At 48.7% G+C, this 24,291-nt stretch overlaps 3 protein-coding genes across 7 annotated transcripts in view; all 3 read right to left on the reverse strand.

The window, feature by feature from the left end:
- Positions 1-3,467, reverse strand: part of ncoa1 (nuclear receptor coactivator 1) — a 32,103-nt gene extending 28,636 nt beyond the window's left edge. For both annotated transcript variants that reach the window (XM_058069761.2, XM_058069753.2), the window contains exon 1: positions 2,835-3,467. The gene's annotated coding sequence lies outside the window, so the exon portion shown is untranslated. The remainder of the gene's footprint in view (positions 1-2,834) is intronic.
- Positions 3,468-4,439: 972 nt separating this feature from the next.
- On the reverse strand, positions 4,440-6,022 carry ptrhd1 (peptidyl-tRNA hydrolase domain containing 1). Its single transcript, XM_058064412.2, has 2 exons — positions 5,794-6,022; positions 4,440-5,061 (listed from the first exon to the last, which is right to left on the reverse strand). The coding sequence occupies exons 1-2, from the start codon at positions 6,010-6,012 to the stop codon at positions 4,891-4,893; spliced, it is 390 nt and encodes a 129-aa protein (XP_057920395.2). The 5' UTR covers positions 6,013-6,022; the 3' UTR covers positions 4,440-4,890.
- Positions 6,023-6,270: 248 nt separating this feature from the next.
- The window catches only part of fam184ab (family with sequence similarity 184 member Ab), a 29,855-nt gene continuing 11,834 nt past the window's right edge, over positions 6,271-24,291 (reverse strand). For 3 of the 4 annotated variants that reach the window (XM_058064305.2, XM_058064335.2, XM_058064323.2), the window contains 15 exons: positions 24,102-24,283; positions 22,802-22,987; positions 21,217-21,339; positions 20,980-21,141; positions 20,786-20,907; positions 19,995-20,145; positions 18,123-18,335; positions 15,725-15,878; positions 14,889-15,016; positions 13,114-13,298; positions 11,827-11,973; positions 10,743-10,860; positions 9,936-10,040; positions 9,171-9,439; positions 6,271-7,029 (listed from right to left, as the gene is read on the reverse strand). In XM_058064305.2, the coding sequence (XP_057920288.2) occupies positions 6,948-7,029; positions 9,171-9,439; positions 9,936-10,040; positions 10,743-10,860; positions 11,827-11,973; positions 13,114-13,298; positions 14,889-15,016; positions 15,725-15,878; positions 18,123-18,335; positions 19,995-20,145; positions 20,786-20,907; positions 20,980-21,141; positions 21,217-21,339; positions 22,802-22,987; positions 24,102-24,283 (2,327 nt within the window). In that variant the 3' untranslated portion in view covers positions 6,271-6,947. The remainder of the gene's footprint in view (positions 7,030-9,170; positions 9,440-9,935; positions 10,041-10,742; positions 10,861-11,826; positions 11,974-13,113; positions 13,299-14,888; positions 15,017-15,724; positions 15,879-18,122; positions 18,336-19,994; positions 20,146-20,785; positions 20,908-20,979; positions 21,142-21,216; positions 21,340-22,801; positions 22,988-24,101; positions 24,284-24,291) is intronic. The other variant, XM_078794516.1, reaches the window with a different exon arrangement.

The raw sequence follows: 24,291 nt of genomic DNA on the forward strand, positions 1-24,291 counted from the left end.
TTTTAACTAATCCACACAGATATGCTCACACATTGTTATCAATAACAAGCATATTATTATTATTATTTAAGTAATTATTAAGTATGAATAAACGTTTTCTCCTTTTTTTTACCAGGATTCCAGACTGCGACTAAAATGACACATTGCACGTACAGTGAAGAAAATAAGTATTTGAACACCCTGCTATTTTGCTATTTCTCCCACTTAGAAATCATGGAGGGGTCTGAAATTTTCATCGTAGGTGCATGTCCACTGTGAGAGAGATAAACTAAAAAGAAAAATCCAGAAATCACAATGCATGATTTTTTAACAATTTATTTGTGTGATACAGCTGCAAATAAGTATTTGAACACCTGTGTATCATCTAGAATTCTGACCCTGAAAGACCTGTTAGTCTGCCCATTAGAAGTCCACCTGCACTCCATGTATCATCCTGAATCAGATGCACCTGTTTGAGGTCGTTAGCTGCATAAAGACACCTGTCCACCCCATACAATCAGTAAGACTTTAACTTGTAACATGGCGAAGACCAAAGAGCTGTCCAAAGACACCAGAGACAAAATTGTACACCTCCACAAGGCTGGAAAGGGCTACGGAGCAATTACCAAGCAGCTTGGTGAAAAAAGGTCCACTGTTGGAGCTATCATTAGAAAATGGAAGAAGCTAAACATGACGGTCAATCTCAATCGGAGTGGAGCCCCATGCAAGATATCACCTCGTGGGGTCTCAATGATTCTAAGAAAGGTGAGGAATCAGCCCAGAACTACACGACAGGACTTGGTCAATGACCTGAAAAGAGCTGGGACCACCGTTTCCAAGGTTACTGTAGGTAATACACTAAGACGTCATGATGTGAAATCATGCATGGCACGAAAGGTTCCCCTGCTTAAACCAGCACATGTCAAGGCCCGTCTTAAGTTTGCATATGACCATTTGGATGATACAGAGGAGTCATGGGAGAAAGTTTTATGGTCAGATGAGACCAAAATAGAACTTTTTGGTCATAATTCCAATAAGCGTGTTTGGAGGAAGAAGAATGAAGAGTACAATCCGAAGAACACCATCCCTACTGTGAAGCATGGGGGTGGTAGCATCATGCTTTGGGGGTGTTTTTCTGCACATGGGACAGGACGAGTGCACTGCATTAAAGAGAGGATGACTGGGGCCGTGTATTGTGAGATTTTGGGGAACAACCTCCTTCCCTCTGTCAGAGCATTGAAGATGGGTCGTGGCTGGGTCTTCCAACACGACAACGACCCGAAGCACACAGCCAGGAAAACCAAGGAGTGGCTCCGTAAGAAGCATATCAAGGTTCTAGCATGGCCCAGCCAGTCTCCAGACCTGAACCCAATCGAAAATCTTTGGAGGGAGCTCAAACTCCGTGTTTCTCAGCGACAGCCCAGAAACCTGACTGATCTAGAGAAGATCTGTGTGGAGGAGTGGGCCAAGATCCCTCCTGCAGTGTGTGCAAACCTGGTGAAAAACTACAGGAAACGTTTGACCTCTGTAATAGCAAACAAAGGCTACTGTACCAAATATTAACATTCATTTTCTCAGGTGTTCAAATACTTATTAGCAGCTGTATCACACAAATAAATTGTTAAAAAATCATGCATTGTGATTTCTGGATTTTTCTTTTTAGTTTATCTCTCTCACAGTGGACATGCACCTACGATGAAAATTTCAGACCCCTCCATGATTTCTAAGTGGGAGAAATAGCAAAATAGCAGGGTGTTCAAATACTTATTTTCTTCACTGTACATGTTTCATCTACTCGTGCATGTGCACCCACATAAAAGTATGCACTTTGTCTCTAATTAGCATGAGAATGAAAAAGAGTGCGTAAAACGTGAAGCCAATTGACGACAGCTTGTCACAGGCTAAGCCAATCGTTTCCTGCATGTGATGGCTCTCCTTTTGCTCTCACATTTTGCCTATATACTCAAGGAAATACTGCGTTATTATGATATGTTATTATTTATTATCACTAAGGGTGTCCCAAGACACCAGACGAGACGATACACAAGACAGGGTGTGCGAGAACAAGACTGTACAAGATTGTAACATTACTTTTAAGAAAAGTACAATGAAAAAATATTAAACTAAATATTTGATAATATATTGGCGACTAGTTTGGGGCGTACCTCTTGCCCAAAGTCAGTAATCAATATATATCATCATAACAGTCATGGTTTATCTGAGCGAAAAAATGGTGATAATAATATCAAAACGTGTCAATTTATGGGGCCATTTCAAAAGGCTCCTGCATTGTTCTGTGACTGTGAAAATGGTCATGCACCCATTGAGCATCATGGGAGGCGTGGTTGCATTATTCAATGACATGTCTTTATTTGAGAGAGTTGCTGCAGGTTTAACTTCTCTGGGTTGTTTTGCTGTGTTTCTATTCACCTCTCTCACAAACAGGGCAGGTTATCGTTTACAATTGATGAGGAGCGATCACGTGACCGTGCCAGTTTAACTGATCTGTTTCCGGCCATGTTTTGACCAGCCTCGATGATGAGGACCAAAAGGAGGTCAGGTCTCAGGTAAAATCCGAGGCAGCGACACCTTTCGGGGGTGCTTACGTAAGGGCTTTGAATAATGTTCCGTTGGCAAAGAAAGACCAACGTGTTCGCTTCAACGTGCACGGCGCGAGCATGCCAACGCGCTGTCAGGCACGGTGGTGATCACGCACGCACACGCACACGCACACGCGCACGGCAGCCAGGCAGGCAGCGACGTGAGGCCGCGCCGCAGCGGCCGCGTCCCGTCGCGGTTTGACCGGACGCACGCTGTCATCAACAAGGCACCGCGACGCCGCTCGATTGGCTTACCTGCTTTTTACGTGCCGCTCCCTGGCCGAACAAACCTCCCGGCGGGCTCCTGCCGCTCCTCGGTTACATCCCACAAATCGTAGCCGCCTCCCGCTGGGCGTCCGACACTACCAGCTAGCGGAGTTAGCAAAGCAGCTAAGTTAACTTGCTGCTTTTAGTAGCCGCTGCTGTAAGTTTACATCGGTAACTTTGTGCTCGGCGGCAGCGTCCGCCGACACATGCATCCACGCACGTCACGCAGAATGTGAGCACACGTTGGCGTGTCGTTGCCAGCTGGCTGGCTAACAACTTCACATCGGCGTGTGTTGACAAACAAGCCTGCGTGGAGGAGGTGCGGGGAGGGGGGAATCACACACGACTTGAAGCCTCAACGTCAGGCTGCTAGCAGGCTAACCTAGCATGCTAGCCAGCCTGGCTAATCCACACCGCCTTCGTCCAGGTATCCCCGTCCGACTGGGAGTCCTCTCGGTGGCGGCTGCCGCTGCTGGTGGATTCGGTGGTGGGGGGGCTCGGCGTGTCACTCGCGAGCGCTCCGTGCGTGGCGAAGACGGCGCGGTGGCGTTCGCGTAGTCAAGTTGTCGTATCGCTCTCCTCTCTCCGCCATTTTCAGCCTCTCAACACAAACAAACAGGGCTGCTCGGGGGCGCGCCGTGCGTGAGTGCGCGTCCTGGGGGGGTTGAGCGCGCACGACGAGATGTGCATTTTGTAAACAATGCACATATATTGTATCAATCATATATATGTGTGTGTGTGTGTATATATATATATATGTACTATATGTATATATATACACATAACAGTACATATTCAATCAATATACTGTAATTCTGTGTATATATATTGTTCCTAAAATCATATGTATCAATAAAGTGTCAATCTACAGTATGTAGATATAATATGATCTGCCTACAGCGATAGATATAAGAGCAAGTATGAGGCATGATTGTATAATGGGGTTTGGTACTCATTAGTATTGCCTTAGAATTTGATGTTTGGAGGGCAGTCAGGGATGCCATGTCAATGTCGTGACGGGGAAAATCTCCAGACAAGAGAATCCCGACCAGTGGCGCTTGGATTTACGGTGTGAAAGATGCAGGCCTTATTCAAAGTATGCTAATGACTTTTCATTTGCTGCCATTGTGCTCCACTTGGCTGGAGGCCCAGACGTGTTGGTGCTGAGACACCACCGGACCCGTCAGTCAAAGATGAGCATCACCATCAACGCCGTCAAGTATTACTACACGATACACGGTACATCATTGTACTGGCAAACATAACTGTCCATAAGCGACGCCATAAAAAGCGAGTGTTTGGGGGCACGTGGAACAGTTTAGTCTAATGACGTCAAAGGGAGACGATTGGGAGATCTCACACTCGCCTTGTGCCACCCTTTCCCCAAACAACAAAGTCCCAGCTGTTGCTGGAGGCCAACCTTTACATTTGGCCCTGAGGAAGGTGCTGGTCATTACGGTGTGTGCTCTCTAGGGGGCAGTAGAGCAGGAGCTTGGCCATACAGTATGTTACATCATGTACAAATAACACTTCTAATCCATTCACAAAAAAGATGCCCACCTCTGATTTGTATTAATTAAAAACTATTAAAAATCAAATTAAAATACTGTATTTGACACGGGGCAGTAAAAACACAGTGGAACCGCAAAAATGGATTGTATGGAAACAATTGTCACCACAGTAAACGTGTTGTGAAAAACAATAAGTACATATTCTTAGCACTCACTTTGTAACTATTAATGCAGCATTACGATGTGCTGCATTGAAGCATGCTGGGAAATACTCAAAACATGAGAACTCAACTTCAACGTCAATTCTACCTCTGTTTGTGTCGCAATCTGTTCCAGTGTAAAACTGTGGCCACGTTCTAACCTTTATTGACTGTACAGGCAATATTTTACATAACGTTCTTATCTGCTGAAGCCAACAGGCTTGGTGGGCACGTGGGAGACCATTTACATCTCATTTCCATCCAGCTGATGCAGAAGAAGCCGTTACTGGCTTGCAGTCCTCTTTGGTGGACTCTCTCAAGAGTCGACGTGGTTCACTTGAAGAGCTTGAACTTGCGTAGCAGCGGCTGAACCTTCTCTTTGGCGTACGGCCTGAGAGCCAGACAGGTGGGAATGTTCTCCGGCTGCTCGATCCAGAGCTTGTGGGCCACGCCGGCCTGCGTCAGAGACTCTGATAACCCCGAGAGGGCGGCCTCATCTGGAGCCTGGAGAACATGAGCGGAATGACTGAATGTTGATGGTAACTCATTTATTTCATGAATTCCATTCAAATGTTTAGAATAATTCAGCCTACACTTCTCTGTTATGATGGCAGACGGAGTCATGGTGAGGTGTCTCCACACAGTCACACGGAGTTGTGTGGTGATTAATCATGGTTATTCATTTGACAGCACAACTGACAACTAAAACCAAATACACAGTATACACACGAGAGGACGATATGTTCCATTTCAGGAAGGAAGTGATATAGTGGCAAAAACTAATGTGAGAAAAGTAATCTACACGGCTCCATACCAAACTCCTTCCGTAACACAGCCACTTTAACATCGCCTACGTTTACCGTAAACTCGTATTGCAAAAGGCGAGCAATTTTCACAACAATTGTGGTCTTCAGACGTAACTTTTTTGTTCGGTTTTAGTTTTAGTGAACAGTTGCCCCGTTTTACTATCCAAATATGGCAAGTTGTATGTTCATACACGTTGTGGCAGGTCCGCATTTAGCGCTGTAGCTAGCTAACAACTGGCTAGCCAGAAACACGCTAAACCTCTCCTGTAGCAACATTAATCACGCCATATGTCACCGATGTCTTTATATGAACAACAATAGTGTGTGTGAAACTGTATTACGCGGCAAATCCATGTCCAAGTCTTTGAAAGTCCTGGCGCTCTTAAATGTGACGTTATTTAAACGGAGATCGGAGCACGGCGCCACTCACCGCAAGCACTACTTTGTGCATGGCGTCCAGCTCCGCCAGGTAGAGCTGCGTGTCCCCGTCAGCGTAGTGCAGGTGGATGGCGGCGGTGGCGGCGTGACAGGCTTGCGTTATCACGGCTCCCAGGGGCCAGGACAGCTTGTGGACCAGGTCCGAGCGGACCACGACGTACTGGACCAGACGGCCGGGAGACCCGCCGGCGGCGCCAGAAGCCGCCATCATGCTCAGACGGTGGCGTGACGTCAGCGCACGGTGTGTTTATCTTCCGGTTCAAGGATGACTGTTAGAGTATGGCTCTGCTGCTCTCTAGTGGTGAACATCATAATTACACTACACAACGTCATCAGTGTTAGAAATGATGATATAAACATCAGTTTGGCCATTTTGGTTAGCTCTTTTAACTACACGAGAGGGTCAAAATCTTAGCAAGAGCTCTCACTTTGATGCACTTTAAAGAAATAACGTCAAGAGTTACAATACTTATAAACAAGAGACGCACAAATAAATGTCACAACAATCATTTATTAAGCATACACATTATAATATAAATATAAAATGCTATTTTTCTTCTTAAAATTGGTGAGACATCATTGTATCTGTGTTGAGACAGACGACCATACAAACAAGGTTTTATTTCGAGTCTACCAAAAAAAATCTGCTGAGGGCCAGGTAAGGTCAGGTCACGGCGCCCCCAGGTCTAGCAAAGCGGCTTTAACGCACAGAGAGCAACGACAATCTCTACCGTAGATATTTCTGGACGAACGCACGTCTACGTCTCACCGGATTCCAAAAACGATGGCAGCATGAACGTGGACTGCAGCGTAAAAATGAGAAATGAACATCCAACCTAACGTGATCATTGCCACTGCACTAAGAGAGGAGCTCGAACACAGTGAGACAATGCAGCATCAAATCAGAGCAGAGTGATGACGGCCCGTTTGGTGCTCACTTCACTGACAATCAGTCAACTGAGCCCAAACGTTGGAGTTTTCTAAATGACAGCAAGAAAACAAAAAGTTTCAACATTATTCTCCTTCTTTCTCGGAGTTAAATCAGTGCTGATGTTGTTTTTTTATTTGATTTGACTTTTTTCTTTTTAAAGTTTGGCTGACATGCTGAAAATCCTGGTGTGTTTCTGCAGGTTTGTGTGTTGGCGATCAAAAGGAAAAGTACTGAGCAAACCACTCCTGCCGCTGAGCATCCGGAAGGTCGATGGCGGCGTCCTTCGTCTCAAGAGGGCTTGAAGGGACAGGGAAAGAAGGGGGGAAAAGTTACTTTGGTATATTTAACTGGCTGCACAGTGGAGGAGTGGTCACCGCACAGGCCACACAGCTCGGAGACCCGGGTTCGATTGCAAATATGATGAAGAGTGTGAATGGTTGTTTGTCTATATGTGCCCTGTGATTGGCTGGCCACCAGTCCAGAGTGTACCCCGCCTCTCGCGCATACCCACGACCCTCGTGAGGATATAAGCGGTAGAAAATGAATGAATGAATGAATTACAATTATTCATTCATTATAACGCACAGATTATAGTCATTTAAATATTGTATTAAATGTTGTATTTTTATCAAATGTCTTCTTTTAATTATCTTTATTATTCTAATATTTTATTTTTATTATGACTATTTTTAAGTATCATTACCATTAGTATTTTTTATTATTACTATTATGTTTTTTGTTTTGTTTTTTAACTTGCCCTTATAAACTTGACCTTGACCTTAATTCTAACCATAACTATTATAATTATTCTATTTGACTCTAAAACTATGAAGCCATCAATTTTGACTGGAAGGACACCAGCGTCAGGTGAAGCTGAGTCAGCTCCTAAGTGTAAAAAGAAGCGAAGCACCGATGGCCTTAGAACCAGTCCAGTTGTAATCCTACTATGCTGTTCAATTCAAGCGATGTGCAGCGCTCCCCACCAGGGGGCAGCAGAACCCCTTTGAATACCAACGGGACACGTGCTGCAATACTTGGTCATTCTTGTAGGAGCTTGGTCATTCTTAGGTGCTTTATTTCATCCTTTTGGACTTTCCATTAGGTTGTAACACACCCTGTGCGCCAATTTTACCATTTGGATTTGTTTGCTTTGGGAAAAATGAATGTGCTTTTTCGTCTAAGATGAACGTAGCGACTTGAGAGCTAAAAGCTGGCAGTGATTTGAAGACAAAGAAGAAGAAGAGCAGCGGGGCTAATGGTGGACTCCAGTGTGAAGGATGGCGATGCATTCAATGTGACGGCATACTGTCAGCGCTCGGCTGTGTTGGCTTGAGCATGCAGATGGATGAAGGATGGATGAAGGATGGATGGCGGATGGACGCCACGTATGCTCCCAACCTGCCCACCAATGCGTCACATGTGTGTGGCCACGTGGATGGTGCAGTGTGATCATGTGACCTTCCATCGATGGTCTAAGCAGGCCAGCCGTGAACTTGCAAGGATGCTAGCTGACACTTTGCTAAAAGTCACAAGTTCACAGCTCTGGCTTTTAGCTTGTTAGCTAGCGCCGCTCAGCTCTCCATCGTCACGCAGGTGAGTGGATGACGTGACCATGACATCACAGACCATCACGCCAGTACAGTCACAGACGTATGGCACAGCGAGGATGAGCGTGCAAAATGAGGAAATAATCCAAACTAAAGCAAACATGCTCCATTTTGCATCCCAAAGCCATTCTTTGATGCCTCCTATTCATAAGCGTATCAATCAATGACCCCGCCCATCACGAGCAACCATCCAATCACATCGTAGCAACTGTTAGCGGGCAGAGAGCTGGCTCACGCGCACTTCCTCTTATACAGGAAGTGGATGCTGCCACGTGACGCTGGGCATTTAGGTCAACATTGGCAGCATTCAGTCGGCATTCAAGGAAACTGGGATTCAAAATACAATATAGTAGAATATATTAGAATATATTAGTATAGTATTATAGTATTATTGCTTTATTTGATTCATTTTGATTTAAAAATCTCATCTGATAATCCATCCATCCACCATTCTCTTATCCTCACTAGGGTATGTAGGGGTATGCTGGAGCCTATCCCAGCTGACTTGGGGCAAGAGGCGGGGCCAGACCGGTCACCAGCCAATCACAGGCCACATGTAGACAACCATTCACCCTGAGATGATGATGAAATGTACGGTGTATCAAGCGTACGTAGCAGCTAGCATAGCAACATTTCAAGCTACGAGTCGTCGCGTCCTGGATTTTGAAAGATGCGTCCAACCTCCCAGTTGTCTGGAATGCAACAAGTCAGGCAGAGAAGGCGGGGCTAAAGGTGACCACGCCCCCAGACGGTCTGTCTGACTAATGGAAGCTCTGTGATTGGATGATTGTTCACGGGCCGCCGCCCACGGGGGACCCGAGACGCTCTCACCTCATGAATTTCTTGGGTTCGGTGGGAGGGGTCGGCGGCGGGGGAAGAGGTTTGTTGGCGTTGAGCTCGAGGTGGTGGTGGAGGAGAAGGGGGGAGTGGGGGATGGGCTCGAGGCGGGCGGGCTGGGTCGGGGGCGGCGGCGGCGGTGGCGGCTGCGGAGGCTGGCCGCCCCCGGGGCCCGCCGCGCCCGAGCCGGCTGCCTCCAGAACCCTGAGACTGGCCGAGCTGCCGAATCTGCTCGCCGCCGCTTGCTCATTCTTTCGCTTTTGCTACACAGGAAGACAGGAGGGGGGGGCACGTGGGTCAAGGGGTCAAAACGAAAACACGATGAAGGAAAATCAAAAAGGTCAAACTGAATGAGGTCACAGAAAGGAGCTGGGAAAGCTGGAAAGGTCGCAAGGAGAGCCTGGCCGAGACAACACAGCAGCGCTAACGTGATCATTCCGACTGGGCGCCCGCCCGCCCGCCGTGGGGGGCGTCGCGCCCGGCAGCGATGGCACCAGCAAATGGCTTGGAAAGCAAAGGGAGGCTGTCAGGAAGCTGACGAAGATGACAAATAAAAACTGAGAAATGGCGTGAGCATGCGGCGAAACGATGACACCCCCGAAGTTCCTGGTTCTGACATCACCGCTCCCACGCACCAATCAGGATTTGGCAACAAAGCGGCCACAAAAAATGGGCTTTTGGACTCGTATCGCTAGCTTGAACTGTTTTCAGGCAGCGGATGGAGGTGAGAGATGAGATGGCGGCCATGTTTGCCCCTACCTTGATGAGCGGGTTGATGACTCCTACGTTGGGACTGGCGTTGAACACTTTGTTGAAGTTGGTCTCCCGGTTGACCAGCTCCAGCTGGTAGAACTTCTTGTCGTCCTGGTGGGGCGAAGGGAAAGAAACGGATAGTCGACGACAAGGCATCCACAGGTTGACGTTTCGTGGCCGTTTGCTGCCATCTTGTGGTCGCAATGTGATACTACATGTTAGTTAGCCGTAAAACATCATTTTAATTGTGAAAAAATGTTTTAAAATTAGTTTAAATTTAAATGTATGATTACAAATGTTAAATATGAATAGTTTTCATATTAGTAATAATGTAATTAATAAATAATTGTATTAATGTGAAAATATTTAATTAATACAAATGAAAATATATGTATTATTTACCTTTTTATACAATTTTCAAAATACAGAAATACTAATATCAATAAAATGTATTTATTTTATTATTTATTATTTTTTTATGTATTATTTTAAATATGTTTTTTTATTAGTTATTAGTTTAGTTATTTTGTAATCTGGTCCTTTATAAAAACATGCAGGGCCCGAAGCAGAAAATGAGACTATAAATGATCATTAGTGCAAAATAAAAAAGAGAATTTGGCATTGGACTCGCACCCGCTGCCTTGACGGGAGCAGCTGGACCATTACACCAGCAGGGTAGCGGCAGTCATCAAGTGTGGCGTTTTATCCCCTCCTGCCAACTTGGTGCTCTCCATGCCTCATGCACATCTCTTTGCCAATGATGTGCCCCCAAAATGGGGACGGGGGGGCATGCATCACACGGTGTGTGCTTACCACCAGCTTCTTAACGAGAGATTCCCTCTCAGACACCATGTCCTTCAGCTCGGCGATCATCTGCAGATCTTCAGGACGACTCTCCCTGTTCCTGAACTTCTCCTCTGTTCCTTCCAGCCTGTACGACAAAACAACACGTGACAAACACGCCAAACAGGCCAGGCCACCAAAGTCCTGCTCCCGAGCGACGTTCCTTTGGAATCCAGCATGTGGCTAAACACGCAGCCTTCCGTCTCCCGGGGCCTCAAATGGCCTCCATGTCATTCCAGCTCAATTAGCGAGCTCCAAAAAGCTCCTATTCTTGCTGCGTCCATTCCAGGAATTACGGTAATGAAACTTCCTTGGGCTTAGGCGAGCTTTTCATCAGCTTCAGCGTTCATTTCAGCAGACTGGCGGCTTTTTCATCAACGTTTGATCAAGCACTTCCTCATCATAATTAAGAACGAGTCGGAAGCTTCAAAGCCAAAATTCTTAAGGCACTTTCCCAATCTTTAAACGGGATTTTCTCATCCTTACACATTCTGGCCGACCCCAGAGAAATCAAGGCTGGTCTAACGACGTTTCACTGTGATCCTTCATCTTGTGTATATATGACCGCTTCATGTCAGCTGCTCTGTCGTGTTTACACCCAATGAACCGCAGCTCCCCACTGCCGCCAGCACTCGTGCACGCCTGTAGGAAAGACAGTGGCCTTGCCTTGTGTGTTGACTCCTTTTTACGACTGCTTGTGCTAACATTTGCGTCCCACGCGTGGAGAAAGTGTGTTGGCGCCCCAACAGCAGTTGTTAGCATTGCTCAAGGGAGCAGGGCAGTGGAAGGGAAGGTTAACCAAAAGTGACAGCCCACCATGTAAGGGTTAAGTAAACACATAAAGCAAGTACTACTAATAAAAGTACTCCTTAACAACAGCTACAGGATGTTAAACCTTGTGTTGCAAGGCATGCTGGGAAGCAGGAAGCTTTATTCTGTGGAATACTTGATGCAGCCCAGCTTCACCCAGACAATACCTCCAGCGGCCCCCCAGGTAAAATGACTTTGAGCCCCCCCCCCCCCCCGATGAGGAGAGTGATGCGTGTACACGTACAGTATCTGCAGGGCGGAGATCTTGTCCTTGAGGACTTCCTGCGCCTTGTTGAAGTCGGACAGCATGTTCTGAGTCTCCCTGCTGTGCCCCATGTTCAGCTCCGACAGTTCCCTCTCGTGACGCTTCAGCAGCTCCTGCTCGTGAGCCCTGCGGACGCAAAACGCCACGCATTCAGAGACGCCAATGTTCAACAGCACCGCTTGCAACCCTAGAAAACGTCTCCTCCATCATTAGCCAGACAATCAGAGTCCCATCACAGCAGCTCCTCCGTCAGCGGAGCCGTGCTCCTGGAACAGTACCGAGGCTGAGGGTGAATGCATCTGACATACCAGGACTACCAGGACTACCAGGAGTACCAGGAGTACCAGGAGCACCAGGACTACCAGGAGCACCAGGACTACCAGGAGCACCAGGACTACCAGGACTACCAGGAGTACCAGGACTACCAGGACTACCAGGAGTACCAGGAGCACCAGGACTACCAGGACTACCCGGAGTACCAGGAGCACCAGGACTACCAGGAGTACCAGGACTACCCGGAGTACCAGGAGTACCAGGACTACCCGGAGTACCAGGACTACCAGGAGTCCAATCCAATTGGACAAATGGACAATTTGGAGTCGCCAAGTAACCTAGCATATTTTTGGAATGGGGGGGTGGGGGGAATACCCGGAGAAAAGAACTCGGGCCCCCTAGCTGCGAGGCCTGCACACTAACCACTACTCCACCGTGCAGCCTGTCGTGGAATCATTTCCTCTTAATGTTTTCATTGGGATAGTCGATTCTTTGATGCGAACGTGTTGCAACGTGGAAGGTCAAAGGTCAAGGAGGCCCCCCTGTGGTGTGGGGCACACCTGCACAGCACCAAATACGTACCCTTCAAGGGACGCTGCATGCCACATACGATGCCAAGTGTACATACGTGACGCACGGAGAGCAAATAGGAGCGCGGGAAAGGAACAGGCGGCTCGGAGAGAGCGGTGCCCCGCATTGGCGCGGTGCTAAATATAGCCATAAAAAGTGTGCCGATGCAAATGAAAGCAGGGTGAAAGCACCTTTGAGGCTTGGACGTGTGGGAGGAAGGATGTATGGAAATGTCAGGACTGAGGAGAACACGGCGAGAAAACATGGCCGCCCGCCTGTCCTCTTCACGCTCCTCACGGCTTCCTTTTGATCTATTCATCTATTTTTATCCGCGTGGCCGCCATTCAGACACGGCGGTTACGTAACGCAGATGGCAGCGTGCTGCGGGACAGAGGCTGTTGGCCCCGCCCACCACTCGGTCACCTGATCTGCTGGTTGGCCTCGCTGCGGATCTTCAGCACCTCCTTGCCCTTGAGCTCCAGCTCCTTGGTCAGGCTGCTGATGTTCTCGTTGAGGGTGTGGATCTGGTGGTCCAGCTGAGCGATGTGGTTCTTCCTGCGGCTCACTTCCTCGTGGAGCTCGGCCAGGCGGCCCAGCAGCTCGCGCTCCTGCCGGGGAAGCAGGAAGTCAGTGGGTGGGGCAGAGATACTGATGTGGGAGCTAACGTGGGAGCTAACGTGGGAGCTAACATGGGAGCTAACATGGGAGCTAACATGGGAGCTAACGTGGGAGCTAACGTGGGAGCTAACGTGGGAGCTAACATGGGAGCTAACGTGGGAGCTAACGTGGGAGCTAACATGGGAGCTAACATGGGAGCTAACGTGGGAGCTAACGTGGGAGCTAACATGGGAGCTAACGTGGGAGCTAACGTGGGAGCTAACGTGGGAGCTAACGTGGGAGCTAACATGGGAGATAACATGGGAGCTAACGTGGGAGCTAACGTGGGAGCTAACGTGGGAGCTAACATGGGAGCTAACATGGGAGCTAACATGGGAGCTAACATGGGAGCTAACATGGGAGCTAACATGGGAGCTCACGCTGCCCGGCATGAACGACGCCTGAAGAACGTCGTTTGAGGAAAAGCCACAATTTTGTGAAAAAGGGATACCATAAATAAATAATAAATAAATAATACATGAAAAAGTTCTTTATAAATTCCTCCTGGTAGATGTCATCAAAATGATGCTAATGAGATGTTGGTTTTCCAAGCAGATGCGGACCCGCTTCCTTTCCCGTACTTTCCTTGAGCGAGATAGCGAAATCTCAACACACACGGCTCCTGTCTCATTTTGGATGGTCTTTAAAAATAAAAAAGCTTCAATTATTCATGGGATGAGGACATTAGTGAGCTCAGACAAGCGTGGCTAAGAATAGGAAATGAAAATGCTCAGTGGCCACTTCATTAGGTACACAATCTAAAAGGCAGAGCTCGGTCCGGATGGGATGCGGACCCGGTGATGGGCCTTCACGGACCCGTGACCTAGTGAATGGGTCTACTATGATAATACTACCGTAGAATCATCGTAGAATCATCGTAGAATCGGTCATGTGATGCTCAAATTGAGCCAATTGATTGGTTGTTTACTTGGGAGGAGTGAATGAGAGACCCGTGGCTTCCTTCCTTTAAGTTGATCGATAAGTTGATTGATAAAAACACTGTCTGTGGTCCAGCACCTTCTCGCTCTCTCTGCAGGCGACGTCCTCTGAGACAAGTCAACTCAGCGCAACGGGAGGTAGAAATGAGCAATAACTTTGGTCTTATCGTCAGAGCCATCTGTCAGGGCTTTGAAGCGAACTTGAACGTTGAAGTCATTAAGTCAGCCCAGCCGGTCCTCAAAATGCGTCTCCCTCAGTAGCGGCCATTTTACTCCATTTAGACTGATCGTTCAAGGCACACGGAATATTGTGTTCTATGCTAGGCTGTATAGACATGGAACCCAGCGAAAGAAAGATTAGACCCTGGTCTTTTATCAGAAATAAAAGTTGGATTCTACCTTTGTCGCTTCTTTAGTAATCAGCAGTGGAACATCGACCCGTTTCAGGAAAGTTTCCGTAGCTGACTTTCACTTTGACAAAGATGTGACAGTTCAAACATCGAAAGAACATGCCAACATGAACACAAAATAGCCATTTGTGTGGCAAACGCCACATTATGGAAGCAAAACACGCTGGTCGCCACACTTTGGGATGGGACCCACCTGGAGCTGGCTCTTCTCCACCGTCTTGTCTAGATCCACCTTGGCGGCCGCCACTTCCTGTTGGTGATTCTGTCTCAGGTGCTCGATGGCCGACGCGTGGATGTGATTGAGCTCTGACCTCAGGGATGCTGATGGATGGCAAAAAGAAAAGATCACCAAGGAGACTTTCTTACAGATACACACACACACACACACAGGAAGTGAAAAGTGACTCCATTTTAGAGTCCTTGCAAGAAGCTGGCCATTAGAAACATTTTATGAGAAAATAAATAGAAGTCTTCTTTACTTTGCACATAAAGCTAACTTCTCCTGGGAGCCCCACAGTCGTCACGACAACCAGCCGCTTTTATTGCCTCTCTCACACACACACACACACACACACACACACACACACACACACACACACACACACTATTAGCTTTACACTAGGATTTAATGTTGCTGAGCAAAGAGAAGGAACACTGCAGATAACACACACACACACACACACACACACGGAGAAGTAGAGAGCGGGATAATAAAGGAGCGTCGGGCATGCGGGTGCTGAAAAAAGATGGATGGAAGCGGCGTTCCGGTGTCAGGACCAGGAGCGTGAAGGTTAATGGAGGAACATTCATCAGCGCTGCCGCCCCCTGCTGGTGCCACTTGGCACTGACTGGGCGCCGCTGGTCCCACTTTGCCTCCCTGACCTTGGATGAGGAACCTCCAGGAGAACACAGCAGGATGTTTCCAGATCTCATTTATGCACAAAGGATAATTAAGTGGGCGGGGCTTCAGCACGCAAGCGTACACGCAGGCGTACACGCAGGCAGACGAAGGCGGGAAAGCGGACGCACCCAGCATGGCCTTGCCCTCGTCCTCCAGCTCGAAGCGGAGCGTCTGCAGCTCTTGCTCGGACTGCTGCTTGAGCGTCTCCACGCTCTGACGGTGGGCCTCCCTCAGGGACTGGAGCTCGGCGTGGTGATGATGGCGCAGGCGCTCCTCCAGGTCCTGGCAGCGGAGAAAGGACAAGGACAATCCAGGTCAGAGGTGAGAGCGGCAATGAAGGAAGAGGTTGCAATGACGACGATGAGGAGGATTCCACTGATGATTACGTAGCACCTCGTCAGCAAATGGCTGCAATTAGCGGCGCTCTGCATGCCTGCTAATTGCTGTGAGACGTGCGGCGTTTAAACATCAAGTGTGACCTCATCGGACGCTTAAGCATTCCACCTGACGCCTTCACTGCAGGCCAGAGAAAAACTCCTGGTGGCGTCGCCGATTCCAATCGTAGACGCGGACAAAAGCAATTTGCACTTCACATTCTCGGCCTGCGTTTTCATTAACCGACGTTCTAATCTTCCCTGCTGCAGTCCGCTCTTATCTGGGAGGACGCCGAGGATGGATGTGAGGAAAGCAAATGAGGTGGCGAGGATGTTTGGTTAGGGAGCGAGATGGGAGGACTTTATGCTAGGATGCCAGGCAAAGTGGTCGCATGAAGACGATGAAGAGTCAAGGAGGGATGCTGGTGTTATGTCACCACACGGCTGGCCAAAGCCTCCGCTCTGATTGGTCACACGCCCAAAGTGCTTCCTAACTAGGAAGGAAGGCCACGTTCTAATATGGCCATCTACTGGCTGGAGACCCCTTATCCACTTCCCGTGGATGAACTTCGAGTTAGGGACCACTGGTGCTCCTCCAACCTCGTCTGCCCGAGGAGGAGCACTCATTGGCGGACACACTTTGTCAGACGTACCGCTGGTGCTGCTTGGCACAACATCGGTAGTGGAAACGTGGTCATTAGACGACTACCGTGTTCCATTGGTACTACAGTACTAGGTCAGAAAGGTTTAACACCAGAATACTACATTGGTACTACAGTTTTAGGTCAAAATGGTTTAGCACCAGAATACTACATTGGTACTACATTATAGGTCAGAATGGTTTAACACCAGAATACTACATTGGTACTACAGTTCTAGGTCAGAATGGTTTAACACCAGAATACTACATTGGTACTACAGTTCTAGGTCAAAATGGTTTAACACCGGAATACTACATTGGTACTACAGTTTTAAGTCAAAATGGTTTAGCACCAGAATACTACATTGGTACTACATTATAGGTCAGAATGGTTTAGCACCAGAATACTACATTGGTACTACAGTTTTAGGTCAGAATGGTTTAACACCAGAATACTACATTGGTACTACATTATAGGCCAGAATGGTTTAGCACCAGAATACTACATTCTAGAAGAAGAGCTGGAGGGCAGCACATCAAACGTCCATCATCCATGTAGCATCAAACGTTGCTATGTTCCTCCTCCTCCTCCTCCTCCTCCTCCTCCCAATGGCGGCCTGTCAATATCCGTCCAACGGGAGGATGCAGAGATGAAGCACACAAAGACCTGCTGGAGAGGCGTGGCCTCAGGCTTCGTCAGCCAAAATGGAGGAAGCCAGGAATGCGGCCAGCAGGTGGAATGTTCTGACTCAGCAAGATGTTTATGAAGCCGGCACTCGGGCCCGCCTCCAAATATTCCGATGCAGGATGCTACAAGAGCACAGAGGAATGATGTGATCTTTCCTCCTGCACCTCCCGTTGGGGACGTGTTTGCTCCTCACGCAGCTCAACCTCAGTCTCCTTTTCGTCAGGACGAAGCCTACACTATTTAGATTTATGATTCATATTTGAAAACATTTGATGTCATGAATAATATGTAAGAGGTTATTCCATAAGCTATTACAATATGTCATATGTAATATTGTATGTGATTGTGAATATATTTCCCAATGCCACCCTTTGAAATGGAAGCCAGGGCGCCAAAGGGTTAAGACGCTACGGCGGGAGCGGTGGAGCGGCGGGAGCGGCGTGCGGAGGCAACAAAGTGGCCGTCTCGATGTGAGCGAGGGAGCGTAGGAGGAGAGAAGGTGTTTTATTTATCACGGCTTCCATGTGAGGCACGTAATGACGTTAGCATCGAAAGAAGGACGCGTGAGTCACAGCAGACATTTTCTACTTTGGGATCTGATGAAGATGAAGATGAATTCCGCCTGAAGCCTTTTCTACAATCCCATTCTCTGGCTGGCTGGGAGAACGCTTCCCAAACATCCTAAATGATGCTTTCATCAGGAGCCGAGTGTTTGAACGTGTCCGCGCTGGAGGACTGGCGTCCGCAGAAGACGCCAGTTTGTTTACACTCAAACTCCAGACGAGCGCTTCCGCTACTTCCTCCTCGCTCGTCGGGCCGCCTACCTTGAGGTCGCGCTGGCGGGCGTGCTCCAGGTCCTGCAGGGCGCAGCACTGCGCCTCCTGCAGACGCTGCTGGCGCCGCTGGTGCTCGGTCTGCAGCTCGTCCAGCTGCGTGCGGAGGTGCTCCCTCTCCTGGCTGAACTGGTGCTGCAGCTGCTGCAGCGACGACTGCGACTGCGACAGCTGCATCTCCAGACTCTGCTTCAGCAAGGAGATCTGGAGGTCAGGGGAAAAGGTCAAGGTCATGTCAGGATCGACTTGATGATTGCTGGCTTAGCCTCGTTGATCAAAAGGCAACACAGCTAAGCTAACTCACGTTTTATTCTGATGTTTCATCCATATACTTCCAGTAAATGGTACCACCCTAAATTAGGGTCTATAAGCTCACTACTACGAGCCAAGAATAGACCAGGTCACAAAATTGTCACCGCGCCAAGCCGGAAATGTGGACTCCTCCCCTGGTGCGCCGCCACGCCCATCTCGGGGCAGTCCAGTCTACCAAATGACCAATTGGCTGCACACAGTGGTGCGCTGGACCAAGTTACCACTGCACGGGCTGCGGCACCCTGCGCTGCGCTACCCTGTGCTGCGCCTCCCTGTGCTGCGCCTCCCTGCGCTGCATCAGGAAATCAGAGCCCTCTGTGTTTGCGATAGAAGCAACAGGAAGAGCAGGGTGTCCGTCGAGCTGCCAGCATTGTGGTGGCGCTGACGCTGAGCTCTTTAAGTCCGAGTCCAAGCGAGGGCCTCACATTTCTAATTCATCAGCACTTGAAAAGCCACTAAGAATAAACCATAAAAGCTGGATTGCATCACACACAAAAAAAGGACTGTCAGGGGAAGCAAAACAGGAGCGGCTCGCTTGTGCCCCAAATTTGGAGGATGTGCCGTGACTACGACGTGAGACACCAGTGCCGAACGGCGGCCATGCGTACATGCTAAGCTAACATGAAGGAGACACCGGCCAAGCAGGGAAGTAAAAGTCCTGCAGGTCCACCGTCTTCAAGGCGTCTTCCATTAAATCAGGAGATTGACGTCCCACTAAATAATGAAATGGCTTCACTGACAGCACATGAATCACACCGCCGCGGCGGAGGTGGGGGGTGGGGGGTGGGGGTCGTGGTGCAGGCGTTGGCGTGACGGCAGCCGTGCAGAGTCGACCATGTGTCCATTTGTCTGCGTGAGCCGCAAGGACAGCCGAGGCACGCTTCATTGATAACGGCGGGCGGACATTAGCGGCTGCGGAGCGACGACACACGACGGCTGGAGCGCCGCTGTGAGTCCGTCTGGCAGAGACGGAGAGGCTGTTGATCTCCTCGTTTTTCACGTCCTCCATGTTGATTGTTCTCTTTTCAGCTCTACCGTGATTGAAGCGCTCCGTTGGCGTGCACGCTGCAGATAGAGCAGCGGTTCTCAACCCAAAAGTGGGGTGCCCATCCATTCTGGGTGGGCGTGACAAATGACAATAAATATATGCAGTAGATATCTTTCTCCAAACTGATACTGATAACCTTCTGCTTCTCAAGGTCGCTACGCCACTGATATGCGAGAACTGATAGCTTCTTTTTTTTTAGGTGGTTAGCATGAAGCGGTTAGCATGAGGAAGATGTGGGTTGGAATCTCCGCTTGGCATCTCCGTGTGGAGTTTGCATGTTCTTCCCCCTTTCCCTTTCTTTTTTTTGCATGTCATCTTGCCCGTTGTTTTTTTTAAGAACGTATCAATTATCATAGCTATTTTTATTGTTCTGGGATTTATCAATATGATGTCATAATATTTGGAGAAAAATATTTTAGTCCTTCCTTTGTGTTCGGATGCTGACGAGAGGAAAGGGAATATAAAGGAATGTTTCAAAATGGAGTCAGGGCTGCAGAGCTTACCTGTTCCAGCAGGTCGTCTACTTTCCTCTGCCAGCTCTCGCGAGCATTGCTCATCTCCTGCTCCTTGTTGTGGGCCAGCTGGCTCAAAGCCGAGGCCTTGTCCACCTCGTGCTCCTCCCTCAGCTCCTCGCGGAGCTTCTTACATTCCTGCCTGCAGCAACACCGGAAAGATGCGCTGGGTCACATGTCAGCTTTCCTACTCACCAAACTTGTTCCACCAAGGGCTGCATGCAGAAAAATCAAAGCTGGATGGATGGAAACCTTCTTATTCTTCCTCTTTGGGCTTTTCCCTTCAGGCAAACCAATCTCCTCCATCCTTTATCTCCAAGGCCTTAACATGTAATGTCCCTCTGATGTACTTCTTCCTTATCCTATCCATCCTGGTCACTCCCCTTCTATGCTACCTCCAGGATGGAAACCTGATCTTTGGAAAATAACTCATTTCATATGCATTTTTTCTACATCGTCGACATCCATCGTCAAAGGATGGTCAAGAAAGGCAGGGCATGAACACGACATCGACTATAGCTTTGTGTGTGTGTGTGCGTGTGTGTGTGCGTGTGACATTTATAGACTCTCAAAACGACAAAGAAGTAGGTTGTTTTTCTGCAAAACTTCATTTAACAGCTGCCATTTCAACTCCCACACAGCAGCCATTACAGCGGCGCCCCGCACATCAACACACACGCGCACACATGCACACACACACATGCACACACACACACACACACTAGAGGCCTGTCTAGCCGATAAAAGCAGTGAATAAGGACATTATGGAAAGTGAAAAGCACCTGAGAGTCTCGGTCCATTTGAGCTCCAACTCCAGAGCCATCTTGTCCATCTTATGCTTCTCCTCCTCTTTGGTGGTGATCACTTTGGCTTCATGCTGACGCTTCTGGACCTCCAGCTCCCCCTGACACACACACACACACACACATGCGGTGTTACAGTGTGTCAGCCTTACAGGCCACATGATTAGGCACACCTGCAGCGCCGTGAGCAGGTTGCTGGTCTCCCTCAGTCGGGCCCTGGTGGCGTCCAGCTCCTCCAGCAGCTTGTCCTGCGCCTCCTTCAGCGTGGACATCTGTCCCTCCGCCGTGCCCATGTCCTTCTCGCCCTGCTGTACCTGTTCCTGGAGCCGACACACCTGTGGGGGGGCGAGGATATCATGGCTTGTTTTGGGTGGCAAGATGAGCGTTCCGTGACGCTGAAATAGTTCCACCTCCTGGTTGGCAGCGTTGAGTCTGGAGGTCATCTCCTCCCTCAGCTGCTCCAACTGCTGCTTGAGGAGACTCTTCTGCTCCTCCAGCATGTGGCGCTCACGTTCAAACTGCTGCTCCAGATCCTGTGTATCGTACACACACACACACACACACACAGAGACTTTAAATCCAACGTATGAGATCTGGTCAGCGTGCGTTTTGAAACAATGTTTCCTTCATGCAGCTGTCACTTTTCTTCTCCATCATATAAAAGAAATCAGAACAAGGCCGTGCACACGCATGCACGCACGTGCACGCCGCACGGACCTTGGCGAGAGGCCGACATCACGGCGGCTATTTCGGTTTGGTGGCAGCACGACACCTCAGCTGCCGCCAAATGAAGAAGAACCCCTCGGTTTGAAGCCCCCCAGGGGGCTCATTAGACCGCTAGCACAGCCCACCTTGCTACCTCGCCATGATTTTATTCATAACAATGTTTTCATGGACTTTCTAATGAACGATGGCAGCAAGAGGCAGTGATAAACATCATTAAATAAAGCCAATATGAAATAATAAGGAAGTACACGAACAGCTGTGTTTTGGTAACATCTGCTAAAAGGTCCATCATGTCCACGGCGTCCACGGTGTGCATCCCAGCAGAGACGACACCACGGCGTTATGTAGGACAGCGGCAGCTTAACTGCAGCAGCCTTTGGTCTAGCACGTACACGACATACAGTATGGAGGAGGTTCATGCATGTACACGCCGCTAGGTACGTAGCAGTCAAATATTTATACTGCAAGCGCACACACACGCGTGTACTTTCCACCTGCAGGCTGGTGTGACGCTTTATCCGGTCCACATTCCATGAGTGCAGCAGCTCGTCACATGATGACCTTCGTCATGATGAATGTGTCTGGGTGCCGTCTTTCGTACTATTGCGGTACCTCGCTTTTCATTATCGACTCCAGACAGAAGGGCTGACAAAAACTGAGGTAATTGTTCCGATGGGAACTCATGGAAATCCAATGAATCCGTTCCATCCAATAATAGGAACGATGCATGGATAAGGAATGTCTAGAAATGATAGCTGATGCGGACTCCCCCTGCATCCCGCTCTCATCTTCTGCATCAACTTGCTGCCACTCACAACTTTCTTTGGCCCCATGGTGGGTTATTTAGTGGTCACAATAAAAGGCTGCTTAGTTTGGACACTGGCTTTTGTGGAACGATACACCGCAGCGAGTGAAAGCATAATGTTGCATCTCGAGATGAGACGAGATTTTGACATCCAATTCACGCTTGATTGCAGTTGACACTTATTAGCTTTATTAGCTTTATGCTAATAAGTGGCTTAAGTCACATGTTCACACAGGCCCATGGGGCTTTGGGTTTATTTCTGTTCATTAAAAAACTGCATCAAATGTTGAGTTGTGTTGTCACTGACTAATATTCAGATGAGTTTATGCATAAAAATAAGAAATCAGGAGGGGGCAGAAGCTTCTGGATGAGAATGCGTTCGAATAAACTGAAGAGAGTGTGATGTGTCAGTGTGGAACTGGTACTTCGATACGGCCATACTACACGGGAGGTTGCGTACTCACAGCCAACAGGCGGTTCTTGTCCTTTTCTGCGTTGCTGAGCGCGCTCTCCAGCGTCACTCTGTGCTTCTTGGCCACCTCGTCCAGGACCCGGGTCTGGTTCTCCTTTAGTTGGCTGCTCTCGTCCTCGTAGCGAGCACGCAGGCCGCTCATGTCCTTCTCGTGGGACGCCTTCTCCTCTCGGAGTGTCTGGCGAAGGCAGGCAGGGGATGAATATGCACACGCAGGCAGAGAGAGCCTGGGCTGACATTCACACCATATGCTGCGTCAGTCAGCCATATTGACAGCGATTACTAATGAGCAGCCCGGGCGAAGCTGCGGCGCCTGACCGCGTTTGAATCACCGTTTCGCTGCTCGTTTCTGATTTAAGGATAGAAAATGACAACAGAGATGATGTATTTCCTTTAGGAAGCCCCAGGAGAATTGCACATTTACAGGAAAAAAACCCATTCAACAGGAAACGCAGCCGTTAGCTTGGTAACTTTGTTGACATGGAAACAGGCTCCAAAAGCGAGCTGACACTGTTTCTTTATCTGGCCGCTTTTTGGACTTAGACTCAAATTTCGCAAATTTCACCCAAATAAGATCATACTGTATTTCACTGATTACGTTTTCATAACAATATTACATCTGTGGACACATGTCACAAAGATGGCGGACAAGCGGTGCTAATGTAGCATTTTGTCCGACTAAATCGTCATGGCAACGGGCCCGCAGGTCATGCTAGCCGTCAGCTGACTCATTCTGGATCACCCAAATTAGCTGAAGAGTTGTCAGATGTTCTATTAGCGCCCCTCAGAGGAAGATGTCTCACAAATGTCAGCACCGAGGGGACGACAAAACCAACAGGAAGTGAACACACTTGACATTTTGCATGTGCCCCCCTCAGGCTGCGCCCCGCCTTTAATCATGTGACCTTTTCAAAAGGTCTCCAGGTTGGCAAATACACTTATCGACACTCCACGGATGTGGAAGGTTTGGAGTGTGAGATGATTTTGGGTGGTTTTACATTTGGGGCAGGTGTCTGGGTGCCCCACCACATGCGGCTCACAGCACAAGAATAAAGTAGCGACAACTTCCTGTCATAATACTAATTTGGGACTAGGTTCCTTGGTGTATGACCATGACTTGGAGACTTAGAGCCGCCCCTCCCTGTCCTTTCTCTTCTGTGTGGTCCAGCAAAGCCGTCTGTCCCAATTAATACAATACTAAAATCCATAAAGGTCATATGCAAACTACTGTATGTCGCCCATATGATATGATATGATGTGTTATATGTTGTGTATTTTGTGGTGTCACACACCTTCTCCAGGGACACCAGCTGCTGCTTGTGTCGGTCATCCAGCGCTTGGCTCTGGTTCTGCAGCGCCTCCCGCTCCTCCTCCATCCTCAGGACCTTGTCCTTGAGCCGGCTGCGCTCGTTGTCCAGGTCCCGAATGGCCGCCTCCTGGGTCATCTGGGCGGCCTGCAGGCTGCTGATTTGACCTGTGACC

The sequence above is a fragment of the Doryrhamphus excisus genome, linkage group LG11, assembly GCF_037039965.1.
Source record: "Doryrhamphus excisus strain RoL-2023G ecotype Guam linkage group LG11, RoL_Dexc_Guam_v1.1, whole genome shotgun sequence".
Taxonomy (NCBI): domain Eukaryota; kingdom Metazoa; phylum Chordata; class Actinopteri; order Syngnathiformes; family Syngnathidae; genus Doryrhamphus; species Doryrhamphus excisus.